Here is a 15,619-nt window from a genome sequence, read left to right as displayed (position 1 = left end):
TGGGAGAAAAAGGATTGCACGTACATGAGTGATTGTTTGAGTGAGGCTGGTTCTATTTTCTCCTCCTTATAACAATGATGTGTCAACCAGTTATTGGAGGGTGTAAATTATCTCCTATTTACGCCACAATCGGTTTGAAGTTAGTCTCATACTGAGATAGTGCTTTGAATTTATGCATTTTTCAATGACTTTTAGTTCTAAAAATTGCATCATAGAATATTGTTTATATTCATACCCATATAAAAATTGAAAATGATTTATAGAATTTTAAAGTGTGTTCGCATGTGTCTCTTTCTGAGAAAACATATGAAAATTTTGGCACTCATATAAAAAAATTAACTTTTTCATGATAGATTTGATTTTTTATAAATAAAGTGTACAAAACTTGCATACCTAAAACATCTGTATCTAGCATTGCTTGTAAAAATTTTAGTTATAAGTTATGTTTGGCTATGTCCATGTGTAAAAGAGTACCATTTCATATAAATAAAATAAAGATAAACATCAAAAGTAAAGAGTAAAAATAATTAAATTTATTTCATTTAAAATAAAACTTAGTGTGGGCCCTACCGTGTGTAATTCTTTATTTTTTATAAGGAAGTTAGGACGGTAATCCAATTTTATTGATAACTCTCACTTATAATTAACTAAAAAATGCCATATATGAAGGAAGGATGAGATTATAATTAAAATTCCAAAACCAAAGTTTTAAAGAAAATGAAATAAGAAAATTAATAATAGAAGATTACAAAGGGCGAAAATTATATATGTGAAATACTACTACGTCGTCTCAGTTACATTAGTCATTTTGCCCCATTGATGTGGAAGTATCACTATCACCATCACGTGATGCCATGAGATTTATCAAAAAATTAAAAATATAAGTATAAAAGAGATAAAGGGAACTTAAGGTTTCAGTATTCCTCTATTTGTATTTTTAGAAATTATTGTATTTTAAAAAGTAATACTATAAACCATATTTTTATTTTATTTTTATTTTATTAAATAAGATATGGTACATTCATCACTATTAAATAATAAATAAATATGCAATAAATTATCATTTAATAATAATAAATATGTTACATTTTATTTAATAAGATGAAAGTAGGATAGTAATATAATAAATAGAATTTTCCTATTTTAAATGTATTTTTTATTTTTTAAATAAGCAATATGGCACAATGAGACAAACTACGCAATATTACTGAAGCGACATAGAAGCATTTCTATATATATATAAAAGAAATCACATACAACGAATTTAATAACCTGACCAAAATGCATGGAGTATATTTAAAGTTTCATTTAGTTACATAAATAAGGTGAAATAAAAGTTAAAAATTAAATTAAATATTATTATAATATAATTTTTATTTTAAAATTTGATAAAATTAAATTATATATTATATTTTATATATTAATTTAAAAAAATTATAATAATTATATAAGATGAGATGAAATAAAATAATTTAATTTATATAAGTAAACGTACGAGGCGTAATTGAAGTGGTTGGTTTTGCGGGCTCCTTAATAGAGCATTTCATGTGTATATTTTTTCAACTAATGGGCTGGCACTAAACGCCTTTCACTTTATAGCTTTAGAAAAGTGAAAGTTACGGTTAAAGCTGAGAAGCCAATCGAACATCGAAAGATAAAGAATCATAGACAGAGAAAAGGCCGAAACAAAAGAAAAGGTGACAAAGGAAAATAAGACTTGTTCGGTACGTTCTGCATGCGTCGGTCTTCCATCCAAGATTGTTAAGCAAAGTAATTAACGAGATATTAATCACTTTCTTAATTATTAAAAAAAATAAAATAAAACATATGAGTTGACACATTTAATAGATTTATTTAAGAGTCGTGCTCGTATTTTTCTACAACTAAAATTTCAAAACCAAGCTCTTAAAAAAAAATCATGAAAAGAGAAAATTAATAATAAAAGATTTCAAATTGGAGTCCGTTAAAAAAAAAAAAAAAATAGAGTCAACGTTAAAATCTAAGATCAGTTGCATGATCCAAAGCATGCAAATTAACCAAGTATATCATGTTTAATTTAGACAATTGAATTAGAGATGGAGAGAAACTTATAATCGTGTTGGTCAGGCAAAAAAGGAGACAAGCTAGCTAGCTAGGTTATCCACTAAAACATTACTCCTTCCTGCAGCTGTAAATATATTTGAGATTAAAAGGAAAATGATATTTGGAAGCACCATTAATTAATATTTAATTTGAGGGTCGAAAAAAGGAAAGAAACTATTTCACCAAGAAAAGTGATCAGCAATAATAATGAAACATTAATTAGAGGGTTATTAGGAATTAAAAGTTAAGCAAATAATACTGTGAATCGGCCGGATGTATATGTACTCAAAGTCTTACAAAGGCGACGGGTTATCGACAAAACAAAGCATGTAAATTAATATATATATATATATATATATATATATGTTAATATGTGTGTGTTTGAGTGTGTAGGTAAAGATCACTCGATGCTCGGAATTACTTGAAGTTTAATATTTATAATATTAGATACTTATTATCTTATTTTGGGATCGACATGCAGTATGAGATGAATTTTTTTATATATAGTTATTTTTGTATATTTTTTTATCTATTTTATTGATGTGATTGAACAAAATAATTATTTTATATTAAAAAAATGATACAGTCAATCACATTACTATTTGAGTATGCAAAAAAATATATAAAAATAACTGTAAATAGAATTTTTGTTATGATTTATATATGTCCGCTTCTCAAAAGTGTATAAAGTTTTAATTAATTACTTGTTCTTCAATTCCATATGTATAAGTTTTTAGAAAATTGTCACATATGTTTTTTAATTCTAGAAATAATCATATATTTTTCAGACCAATAATAAATAAATTGAGAGGTCTGACGTCAAAATTACTAATTGCTGACCTAAGATAAAATATGCCTTTGTATTTTATGTTTCGTTTGGTGCTGCATGCACGGGGGATCCAAGACGTTCGCGTACATATTCATGCAAAACTTGAAGAGTGTAAAACAACCACACGTTCATTCGTCGATGCTTCTTTTTGCGTAGTTGATGTTTCTCTTTGCGAATGCTTTTAGATGCAGTACGTATTTATACGTAGTTGATGCTTCTTTTTGCGAATGCTTTTGCATGCAGTAGCTAGTTCGTACCCAACACTAGCTGATCTCTGCTCTGTCCCTAGATCTGATATAATTATATTCGCTCGCGCTCAATGTGAACAGTGACACATCCTTTAGTTAGTTAATTACTTTTGATGAAAATTAAATAGAAGCGCTGGGAGTTAAGCAAAATCAAGTAATATTACATTATATATAATAATATGGGTACAAGATATTATTCAGAGGAAGAGATCAGAGAGAGAGAAGATCAACAGGCGGCTGTTGGTCTCACCCAAATGCATGCTTTCATGTACGGGCTGTGTCCTTTCCATTTCCAAGATAAAGTATAAAACTCAAAGTAGAAAGTGGCCGGTAAGAGTCCGCCGAATTAATCCCCAAACCTTGAAAAACTTAAACCCAGGTTTAAGAATCTCTACTGTTTGTTCATCCATCTTCTTCTTACTTAAACACTAAGTTTACTCGATCTATATATCTTTGTCTTTTTAGTGACATCCTTGAGGGTTTTCATGACTGGTACCGGCTTTCCCTTTCTTGTTCTTTTAGACTTGTCGTCATTTGATTCCATTAATGCTCATCGTCCCATGTATAAGTAGAAAGGAAATATTGATTGTTTGGAAGGTAACTGTCTACAATAACCAGGTAATTATTACCAGTTGTGAATGTCAGTCGTACGGATGGAAAAGGCTGTTAAACGGTGCATACTGTGATATGTATATATATCATGGTCTAGTATTAATTCGTTTAGTAGTTTTCTTGCAGTCAACGTCTTCTTTCGGTCTATCGATCGATCCGAGGATTGAATTTTAAAAACGCATTTGATTGTACATGCTGCTAATTTTGACGATATTTATGAAGGATACATTGGTTTTTTGATAGTTGAGCATCGAACGAACAAGTCGACTGTGTAACTCTTTTCAGCCTACCTATTTCCTTCAGAGGTACGTAAGTTCTCTCTGTCTCTCGCCTATATAAAAAAGAAAGCTTTAATATATATATGGGCATGCATGCATATAAATATCTGCTAATGAGAACTAGCAACTTTGCCGGCTATAAATACAGAAGTCTCCAAGAATTAAGAAATGGAGAGAACGAATGCCAAGAAGGAAGAACTTGCTGGCAGGAGCTTCATAGACATGGTGTTCTCATGGTCTCTCAGCGATGTTCTCAATAAAGATCTTTACACAAACAAGGTTTGTGGTTTTTGTTTTTCATGAATATAAGTAGTTATCATACATCTTAATGGAGTTTGTATAATTTATAAGTGTGGCCATATTATTAATCGAAGTTATGGCAAAGGATAGTAATTAAGGACTAAAGGTGATCGATCGTATAACCCATTCACAAGCATCAGAAGGGGGTTCTAGCTAGGCTTAGCTTTGCTCTTTAAAATTAGATGGGGAATAGGATGATTTCCTGCACATTCTAGATTTAAGCAATACCTGTTGGAAAGCAGGTAAAAATATTCCATGTATACGTATCATATTCTCCGAATTGCATGTAAAGATCTTCTTCATCTTATCTGTATTTAGTGCAAAATATGAGCCATTTATTTAAAAATCAGATTAATATGTGAAATGACCAGAACTCCTCGAAGTTAATATTTTATAGAACCACTAGAGCATCATCATGGATTTGTCAGTCCTCCATCAAATATTTCTTGATTTACCATGGTACTGTTAGAAATGAATGATGCTCATAGAAAAGATGATTTTTCCACGAGTATCTTTTTTCTCTTTTTCAAATATTAATTAGTTGATTCTATTGTTCGGTTGAAGTACTGTGTCCCTGTTTTGCCACGGCAGAGGGTTTCCTTATTGTGATTTTCCTCCTGCATTCTTGAGATTTGACATAAGATTGGCAAGAAATTAACTAGGAATTTAAGTGCTTTAGCTATTTATCAATCAAATTATGTATTCACATGTGCGTTGTTACCTTCCTTCCAATGTTCTGCATGTTGCTCACAAGCATTTGTAGATCCTGTCCCATGAATATTCGTGACATTTTCACTCTGTGATATCATTCCCTGACAGGTCACTAGGATCCCAGAGACATTCTCGTCCGTGGCTGATTACATGAAGTCATTCATTCCTCCATTACTTGAGGAAACGCATGCTGATTTGTTTTCCAACATGACAGCACTGTCTCAAGCACCTATTCGTGAAATAGATTCTGTTGAAATGGCAAAAGAATTCAAATCTCCCAAGGACTTTTTTTATAAGATTTCATTGAAGAGGGCAGCCGATACTGAGAATGATGTTGGAAAATATGAACCTGAGTTTGGTGACCTTATTGCCTTGACAGATGTTAGACCAGAGCGCACTGATGATTTGAACAGGCCCAGATCATTCTATCTTATTGCTTATGTTCATGGCGCAAGAGATCATAAGATTTCGATACTGGCATCAAAGACCATCATCTTTACTAAAGTAGACTTTCGAAAGAAGAAGAGAGACAAACTTTTTGCAGTTTATCTTACGAACATGGTTACAAATGTTCGTACATGGAAAGCACTGCACCTGGAGCTGGAAGGAGGAAACACAAACATTATTAAGCAAGTGCTACAAGCTGCCAATTCAGCTGTAAGAAATATAAATCTTTTTGTTCTTCAATGTCATACACATCTTACATCTTGACCCTTTTGGAAAAATTAATGAGCTTCTCCGTTAAGATTGTCCGTTGTTTATTCCTTACAGGATGAAAATTGCACTACATGCTTTTCTATGGGAAAACGCATTTCTGTTCCTTCTTGCATAGGGGACCTAATCTATTCTTATAATCTAAATGATTCTCAAAAAGCAGCCGTTCTAAGTAGTGTTCATATGAGGGACTGCTGTCATCAGAACACTGTCAAACTGATATGGGGCCCTCCAGGTACCGGGAAAACAAAGTCTGCTGTTTGTTTACTTCTTGCCCTCCTTAAAATGAAGTGCAGGACATTGACATGTGCTCCAACAAACATTGCTGTTGTGGAAGTGACAACACGGCTTCGGAGTTCGGTTGGGGAGACGCTGGAGTATGACACGTATGGGCTTGGGGATATAGTTTTGTTTGGGAATCGTAAGCGAATGAAGATTGACGATCACAACGATGATCTTCTTGACGTGTTTCTTGACCATCGTGCATATGTGCTTGGGAAGTGCTTTGTTCCATCGACTGGATGGAAATATTGCTTAGAATCAATGATATCTTTGCTCAACAACCCTGAATTTGAGTATAATATATACAAGGCAAAAATAAAGGAGGAAACAGATGAGGATGATGATGCTGCTGCTCCTATGACATTTAAGGAGTTCTTTAGGAAGAAATTTAGTTCCATTTGCAAGCCACTGATGTCTTTTATGGAGGATTTGTATACTCACTTGCCCACTTCTATGATACAGTTACAGGTAGTGAAGAACATGATTAAAGCTCTGAAACTGCTGGAATCTCTTGAAGTTTCGCTAGGCAGAGTCGATGTGGCCAATGAAGCGTTAACACAAGTTCTCAATTCTGACAAAAGCAAGCAGTGTCTGTGCTTACTGAGATCTCTTTCTCTGACGTTTTCTCCTCCAAATTTAACAGAAAATTATGACATAAAAAACATGTGCTTAAAAAATGCGTGTCTAGTGTTCTGTACCGCATCAAGCTCTGCTAAATTACACACAGAAGGAATGTCACCATTTGAATATTTAGTCATCGATGAAGCTGCCCAACTTAAGGAATGTGAATCAGCTATTCCTTTACAACTATCTGGTCTGCGCCATGCAATTCTCATAGGGGATGCGAGCCAACTCACTGCCATGGTTAAAAGCAAGGTTTTTATTTCTTTCTTTCTTTCTTTTTGGTCCTTAGTTCCTGCATCTCTGCAACCTATGAAAATCTACCATGCACTTTGCTTAGCATAGTTTGAACGTGCACACTTTAGATATCCGAGAAGGCTGAATTTGGAAGGAGTTTATTCGAAAGACTGTCCATGTTGGGTCAGCATAGGCACCTTATTGATGTCCAGTACAGGATGCATCCATCAATCAGCTTATTTCCAAACAGGGAGTTCTATGACAACCAGATTTCAGATGGTCCAACTGTTCAACAAAGTTGCTACGAAAAACGCTTCTTTCAGGGCAACATGTACGGCTCCTACGCTTTTATAAGTATAGCTCAAGGAAAGGAGGAGCATGGTGGTGGTTTCAGCTACAAGAATATGGTTGAGGCTGCCGTTGTCTCCGAGATCGTTTCCAATCTTTTTAAACGTATGTTTTTGTTCTTATTAATCGATTCTTATCCCCAAAAAAATAATAAGAATTTTATCGCTCGTAGAAAAGTTCATAGACAAATGTATATGAATTCCTTCATCTTTTCCTTTCTTTTCCTCCACAGAATATGTTCACACAAAGAACGAGGTTAGTATAGGAGTCATATCACCATATAAGGCTCAAGTTCATGCGATTGAAGAGAAACTCAACAAATACTCAACATATTCTGATGAGGGCTTCTCTGTCGATGTTCGCTCTGTCGATGGATTCCAAGGAGGTGAGCGAGATTTGGTGATTATCTCTACTGTAAGATGTAATGGGAATGGAGCTATAGGTTTTCTTTCCAACCGAAAAAGAGCAAACGTGGCACTGACTCGTGCAAGGTACGTACTACTTGTATATACCAGACTCTGTTGAAACTAAAATTTTTTGGGTATTTAAGCAAACCAAAAGAAATGATTTCATTCTGTAGGTATTGCCTTTGGATACTGGGAAATGGGGTTACTTTACTCAACAGTAACTCTATCTGGAAGAAACTGGTCCTTGATGCCAAGGAACGGGAGTGTTTCCACAATGCAGACGAGGACAAGAGCTTGTCTCAGGCTATTATAGCTGCCTTGGTGGAGCACCAGCCTGATGTTTTACTCAGTAACGACTCTCTGCTCTTCAGAGAAGCCAGATGGAAGGTACATACAATGTCTTAAGCTGTTCTAATGCCTCTTAACATTGTGAACTAGATTTATGACTTTTTAATAGTTCCTGAAATCTAAACACAATATGATGAGGTTTCTAGTTCCTCAAAAGATATTGCAGCTAACTATTACCTTAATTGAAATACAGATTTCCTTCAACAATGATTTTGGAAGATCCATAGAAAGAATAAGCGATGCAGAGATACGTCAGGATGTGTTTTCTATGTTGGCAAAGCTTGCAAGTGGTTGGCGTCGGCCTCAAGAGGAGAGAGGCCTCATTGTCCTCGATGGGATTTCTTCTCAACTATTGGAAATTTACAACGTCAAGGACGAAAAAAACTATCTGGTCTGGACTGTAGATATACTCAAGGAGGATGAAAACTACATTCAGGTTATGAAGGTTTGGGATGTTGTGCCACTTTCTGATGTAACAAAACTTGCAAAGCATCTTGACATCTTATTTGAAAGTTACACAGTGGACAAGATGCAAAAGTGCAAACACAGATCTGTTGAGGGGTATGAATGTATCTGTAATTTCTTCTAACAATATGAACTAATTTTTTTAATCCTAATTTCTTTTAATTAATTTGTTAGTTAAACATAGAACTCGAATCAAGCAATTACTTGTGCTGAATCTGATCCCACCCTTCATCACTTCTACAGGAGTTTGGTTGTTCCAATGAAATGGCCAGTTGACCCAAGTAGTACTTGTGATGATGAAACTGATGCTTTGTGCTACCTCTCAAAACCATTATCGGCACTCAGCATAAGGGATGAGCCAGAAACATCATCTGCAACTTTCAGGTGAGTGAAACACAGCTACAGAAGTTTCAAGTCTCTGGCTGGCATTGTTTCATGCATAGATCTTTTCTGGCACTTTGCTCAATTCAGTGACCGAGGAAATTTGTAAAATATAGGAAAAATGAATGAATTTTTAATTATAATCTGTTTCTTTGCTTTGATTCGTTATGGATCCTTCAAAAGATTGACTGTGAAGCAAATGAATGTCAGATCATCTTCCAAGCCTCAAATCTGAAGATGCTGATTCGAAGAATAAGTGCTAAGGTCGGCACAGGGACAGAGGAGGTAAGATTGTAGAGAATGAATTTGGATTTTGCATGTATTTTCGAGCCATCTCAGTAACTATAGTTTGACAGATGCAACCATCAGGGAGAAATGCTATGGACAGTAGAAGTCAACCATTTATAGCAGGCAGTTGTGTGTATTTATTTATTTATTTATTTTCTACAACATCTGTATTGAATAGTATGAAGTGTTGTAATGTGGCTGTTGTAGACAATATGGAGTGCTGGTTTATGTTTAAACAAGGCAATCATTTAGTGGCTAGTGTACCTCTTTAGCTCCATTCGAATTAGCAGACTGAGGAATCTGCAGCCGTTGAGATATATTTGAATGAGGTCAGACTCAGCTTTAAACTGAATTTACAGACAAGAAAACCCTCTACCTCAGATTTTGAAGTATTTTTAAGAACCTTTTTGCAAATTTTATGAGCCATGACAACCTTGTTTGCAAGCCTAATTAGAGACAATAGTTCCACCTTTCTTAATTTTGAACTCATTTATTAAACAAACTATTATTATTCCTAAAATTTTTGTTGGTATTATTGTTACTATTTTATCATCATTAATATTATTATTAATATTATTACTACTACTAGTACTATTCTTTTTATTGGCACCTGGTCTCTCGAAACAATGTTCCAACTAATCCTGGGTATGGGTTTAAGCCAGTCGATACGAACTGAAAAAACGACCGAATCGAACTTCTATATATGTTATAAAAGTATTTGAAATAAGGAGTCGCCGTGCGTTTGACTACTTGTTGACAGTTTACATAACAGTGCACGTGTAAGTTCCCAACAATAATCATGGGGTCTATACGAACCTTTATTACAAAAAGCATCTCCTTGAATATTATACACTCGTACAAAACGCCAATCTCAAAAGGCAACAAATCAATGGAACATGATAAAATTTCAATAGCCAATTTTCAGAGGCTAGTTTAAGAGAGAGTGGTTGATATTGAGTAGGAGTTGTCGTTTGTGGTGGCAGAAACGCAGGACCACTTGCACAGCTGCGATACCAACTTCCCTCAAAACCTCTACCAACTTCCTCCATCCCCTTCCATCTCTATCCTCTGGTATAAATATAAATTTCTGATAACCAACCCCACCATATTCCATTAACGCCAAAAATTAAAAACAGTCTCGAGAGTTAGAATGTCACTGCACAATGTAGCCCCTATCTCCTTCCCTATGAGCAATATAAAACTCCTTCCTCCTAGCCTTCAAGCAGTCCTCCAGGGCTTTACTGAACCAGCCTGCCATGCCTAACCCCAATCTCATCTCTTTCACCACTTTCCAACCTCTCTCGGTTATGAGCACCATATCTACCATCCCTTCAGACCTTTTTTTTATGATAAGTAATCAAAGTGTATTAATAAAAGAATAGGCAAAGGCATGTGAAGTACAAAGAATGCCCTAACTACGTGGGGAACATAGATACAAGGAAATCATGAAAATCTTGGCCATTAAAAGTAACGGCAGTGGCCCAAGTACAAAGAGTTATAAAAAAGAAAGTTATAAGTTCCTCATTCGATCTCTCTTTGTCCTCGAATGTCTGATCATTGCGCTCCTACCATACACACCACATGATGCATATAGGAATCATCCTCCATATAGCTTTGATCTGTTGATTGCCTCTTAGATCTGTCCAGATAGCCAAAACCGTCACTACTGTCTCAGGCATAACTCATTCTAAGTCTAGTCTACTAAATACCTCATTCTATAACCCTCTAGCCACGTCGCAATGTAGTAGAAGATGGTCCACCGATTCACCCCCATTCAAACACTTGCAACACCAATTAGCGATGATCACCCTTCATTTCCTCAAATTATCCGTTGTGAGGATCTTACCCAAGGAAGCAGTCCATACAAAAAAAGCTGATTTGTGGGGCGCCTTATGTCTCCAAATTCTTTTCCAAGCAAACTGAATAGGGAGCTCATGTGAAAGGAACTTATAGAATGAGCGAACAGAGAACACATCTTTACCTGTAGGTATCCACCACAATAAATCGACATACTAGTCGTTCGATTTGAGAGAGGACAAAAGACTGAAAAAGGTTGTAAAGCTATCCATTTCCCAATTGTTTGCCGCCTAGCTAAAATTGATGTTCCACTAGATGTGTTCCCCTGCTATCAGCATGACATCCGCCACTGAAGCATCCTTAGCATCTGCGACCCTGAAGAGTTCATGAAATAATTCCTTTAGAGCATCATTACCACACCAAGAATCATGCTAGAATTTGATCCTAGCCCCATCTCCTAAGAAAAATCTCAAGTGCCAATAGAAGACCCCCCAACCTCTTCTTATATATTTCTACAATTCCACTCCATAAACCCCTCCCACATCGCTCGTACACCAAACCCCCATAAACCACCATATTTGCTCTCAATCACTCACTTCTATAGAGCTTCTGATTCTTTATGAAATCTCCATAGCCATTTTCCAAGTAACGCTCAATTAAAAATTCTCATATTTCTAATGCCAAACCATTAGAGAAAGGACTACAAACCTTCTCACACATGACTAGGTGTACTTTAAATTCCTCGCCTATTCTACCCCACAAGAAATCTCGCTATAGTTTCTCAATACAGAGCTCCACGCTTGCTGAAATAGGGAACAAAGACAATAAATATGTCGGTAGGTTAGATAATGTATTCCTTATCAGGGTAATCCTACCTCCTTTTGACAAAGTACATTCTTTTCTAGCCTGCTAAATGAGGCTCTACTTTCTCAATCATTGTATCTCACATAGAAGCCACTCTTGAGGCAGCTCCCAACGGAAGGCCAATATATGTCATAGGGAGTGTGGCAATCTTACACCCCAGAGTATTAGCCAACTGTCTGAGATGTTGTACCCCTCCAATAGGCACCATCTTTGATTTGTCCAAATTCACTTTCAACCCTAAAGTTGCTTCAAAACAAAGTAGGAGAGCCTTCAATACTCGAACCTGATTATGGTCATCCTCACAAAAGATTAGAGTGTCATTTGCAAATAATAAATTAGAAATATTAGTTAATCCCCCTCTCAGGATTCCAATCGAGTAACCAATCACTTGCCTATTGGCGACTAGGGCTAAGGTCATGTTGCTCAAAGCCTCTATCATAATAACAAAGAGTAAAGGGGACAACAGATCTCTTTGTCTTAGACCTCGTGTGCTATTGAAAAAACCTGTTGGACTTCCATTTATCGGAATTGAGAATTTCACCGTACATATACACTAACAGATCCAAGATTGTCATTTCTCTCCAAAGCCACATCTCTCAAGAAGGTCGAGAAGGAAATCCCAATTAATATGGTCATACGCATTCTCCATGTCTAACTTACAAATAACCCCTATCATGATAGCTTTCAATCTACTATCCAGACATTTATTGCAATGAGAACTGTGTCTACAATCTGTCTCTCTTTTACAAAAGTATTTTGGGGCTTTGAGATTATCTTTCCCACAACCTCACTAAGGCGATTCGCAAGTACATTAGAAATAATCTTGTATACCCCATTTACCAGACTAATGGATTGGAATTCCCTGACCTCCGCAACCCCAACCTTTTTCGATATCAAAGCAAGAAAAGTAGCGTTTAGGCTTTTCTCAAATTTTCCAACCGAATGAAATTCCTGGAACACCTTCATGAGGTCAACCTTTAAAACAACCCAGCATGTTTGAAAGAAACATATAGAAAACTCATTAAGACACGGAGCCTTATCTTTAACCATTTTCCTCACCACATTGAAAACCTCAGCCTCCTTAAAAGGCCGCTCCAAATGGATACCATCCATAGGCCCAATAGAATCAAAAATCAAACCATTAGGCTTAGGCTGCCAACCCTCTTGCTCAATTAGTAACTGTTCGAAAAAACCAACTACATAATTATTAATCACATGCTCATCCATATAATTAGCCCCATCAATTTTCAGCATCTCAATATTATTGGATCTCCTGTGAGAGTTGGCTACCCTATGAAAAAACTTAGTGCTTTGGTCTCCTTCCTTCAACTATCATGCTCTAGACTTTTGCCGCCATGAAATCTCTTCTAGTAGAATGATCCTCTCAAGATCTGCAATCAGCACTAGCTTTTGGGCTAATTCCTCCTGTGTTAAAGCCCTGGACTCTTGCAACCTTTTTAGCTCATGAATCTCCCTTAACTTACTTCCCTTGTGTTCCTCAATGCCGCCAAAAGACTACCGATTCCAAAGCTTCAAATATTGTTTTAAAGCTTTCAATTTACCTGCAAAAGTGAAGCTAGGAGTATCTGGTAGGATGACCACCAATGTCTGACCCTATCCACAAAATCTCTCAATTTCAGCCACATGTTTTCGAACTCAAAATATCGACTTCTTCTTTGAATCCTCCCACAATCCAATATGATAGGCCAATGGTCTGAACACAGCCGAGGCAATCTCTTCTGTCAAACCTCTGAACAGTGAATTTCCCACTTTGGGGATAGTAAGAATCTATCTAATCGAGACCATGTTTGATTATTCGCCCACGTGCATGTACCCCCTGCCATTGGTAAATCCATTAAATTCAACTCGAAAATGCATTCCGAGAAATCTGACATTACTGGTCGTATTCATCTATTGCCAAAGCACTCACTGGGAAATCTTGTTATGTTAAAATCTCCACCAATGCACCAAGGAAAATCCCACCAACTATGTACTCCAACTAGTTCATCCTACAATAATCTATGATCGATATCTGAATTAGGACCATAAACGCTTGCAAAGGCCCATAAATAACCATCTGACACACTCCTAAAAGAGCATGCTACCGTAAATAACCCAATGAACTCCTCTCGTTTCTCCACTACTCTTTGATCCCACATCACCAATACACCTCCTGAGGCCCCATCAGCTACCAAATATACCCAATCCACATGTACACAACTCCATATGCTTCGTACAATTTTTATAGTAATTACTTTCAGCATATGTCCACCTTCCACCCTTATAGCAAGTTTCTTATTTGAAGACGCTTACTGGCCTCATTTAATCCAAGTACATTCCACGAGACAATTTTTTGTTTCATTTGGGATAGGCCAAACCCTTCCCCTTAAACCTTTTCTTGCTAGTACTACCTTCAAAGTTCATGGACCAGGTTAATCTCCTGAGTTCACGCTGTTTCTTTGAGTCAGTTTTCTTATGTTGTTGGTGACCTGCTTCAATGACAGTGAGTAATGCCATGAATTGCTCCTCGTATCCTTCACACTTCAAACCCACAATTTCCTAGATATCCTTCACCATGTTAAACACCCAATCTGAGACACTTAACTGATCTAGAAACAAACAGTTCAAAGATATCAAGTTCTGTATTATGAACTCTAGTTGTTCCTCCAAGTTCTCATCCCTAAGCACAAAACCTACTTCCCTTACAGGGTTCTCCTCGTCTGAGAGGAAGAGATTATCACTAACCGAGTCTTCAACACCCAAAACAGGGTTCTCCTCGCTGATTCCCACTACCTCAACTTCACTGTGCATCTCAGAGAGACTTGCTGGACCATCATCTCCCCCCATAAACCATCAACGGTTTCTGTCCTCTCCCCAGAGGTAGACTGACGCATGGCAGTGGTAGTGGAAGAACCTCTACAATCTCTATCGACGTACATGACTTCTCCTACCTCTGTCGCAACCACCATCTTTGTCGGCGTCTTCTAATGCTGACACGACGAAGTCTCTGGCATGTCCACCACCCTCAAGTAGCACCGTGGTGACATCTACGGCTGAGAAGGCCTCGAATTTGAGCTTGCCTGAGCCATCCACTCTTGCTTGGCCATATGCGGGTCGGGCTTAATCTTTGGCCTAAAGAAACGGCCCTTTGGTTACGAGGCCACATGAGTCAATTGGCCCAACCCACCTGTTTTATACCCATTTGAGACCCCACAAGCTTGTTGGCCAAGCCCACTATTTGAAACCTTTAAAGGCCCCTTATTCACACCGTTTCCTCCCCCAGGACGCACCGTTTCATCCCTTTCATTATTAGCCCCAACACTTTTCACCACCTTCACCATTGCCCTCTGCAAGTACCCTAATTGCTCTTGCATCTCCCTCAATATGCAGTACACATCTCTACCATAATCTCTCTCCCGAGAGTGGCCGCTAGGGGCTCGATGCACATCACCGTCAGAGTACCCCTTACCAGTCCTTCCTTCACCTCCTGTCAGAGCTAGAGCTTCCTTGTACGATTTCCAACCCCCCTTTGTTTATTTCCACGGCTTCCTCTGCTCGACACCAACAAACCCCACGTGGTTTTTTTTCCATCTGGATAACCTCCAATAGCACCTCCTTCATTCTTCTCCAACCCTACCCCCATCCTATTCAAGAATAAGAATAATGTTTTGATGGCCACCATCACATTAAACTACCACTTCTAAGAATCTACCGTGGTTATTTGAATATCGTTGAGCTATGATACTTCGGCAACCCTCTCTTATTGACGTATAAAAGTCCTTCCTTTCACCTTTCACACAATCCTCC

General features: G+C 36.9%; 1 protein-coding gene across 10 annotated transcripts; it reads left to right on the top strand.

Moving 5' to 3' along the window:
• Positions 1–3,378: 3,378 nt before the first annotated feature.
• Positions 3,379–9,409, top strand: LOC122302978 (uncharacterized ATP-dependent helicase C29A10.10c-like). Of its 10 annotated transcripts, none has more exons than XR_006240572.1 (12): positions 3,527–3,777; positions 4,015–4,076; positions 4,198–4,328; positions 5,169–5,717; positions 5,832–6,932; positions 7,043–7,367; positions 7,495–7,753; positions 7,843–8,056; positions 8,211–8,578; positions 8,726–8,866; positions 9,047–9,148; positions 9,233–9,409. XR_006240572.1 is itself a non-coding variant. In XM_043114484.1 (11 exons), exons 3-11 carry the CDS (start codon positions 4,218–4,220, stop codon positions 9,096–9,098), a joined length of 3,120 nt encoding a protein of 1,039 aa, XP_042970418.1. In that variant the 5' UTR covers positions 3,379–3,489; positions 4,015–4,076; positions 4,198–4,217; the 3' UTR covers positions 9,099–9,409. The 10 variants fall into 10 exon arrangements, 6 of the variants coding, with proteins under 6 accessions (XP_042970418.1, XP_042970414.1, XP_042970417.1 ...); XR_006240571.1 differs by having other exon boundaries at positions 9,220–9,409; XR_006240574.1 differs by having other exon boundaries at positions 3,528–3,777; positions 9,074–9,148.
• The last annotated feature ends 6,210 nt before the right edge of the window (positions 9,410–15,619 follow it).

The sequence above is a fragment of the Carya illinoinensis genome, chromosome 3 (assembly GCF_018687715.1).
Source record: "Carya illinoinensis cultivar Pawnee chromosome 3, C.illinoinensisPawnee_v1, whole genome shotgun sequence".
Lineage (NCBI taxonomy): Eukaryota > Viridiplantae > Streptophyta > Magnoliopsida > Fagales > Juglandaceae > Carya > Carya illinoinensis.
The sequence above is the reverse complement of the archived record's forward strand: the minus strand, read 5'-3'. Positions and strand labels throughout refer to the sequence as shown.

Bases quoted from the DNA above. Each gene is read 5' to 3' on its own strand.
- LOC122302978 (XM_043114484.1), top strand. From the start codon at position 4,218: ATGGAGAGAACGAATGCCAAGAAGGAAGAACTTGCTGGCAGGAGCTTC. The intron at 4,329-5,168 runs GTTTGTGGTTTT...ATTCCCTGACAG, and splicing joins AAGATCTTTACACAAACAAG to GTCACTAGGATCCCAGAGAC. The intron at 6,933-7,042 runs GTTTTTATTTCT...TGCACACTTTAG, and splicing joins CTGCCATGGTTAAAAGCAAG to ATATCCGAGAAGGCTGAATT.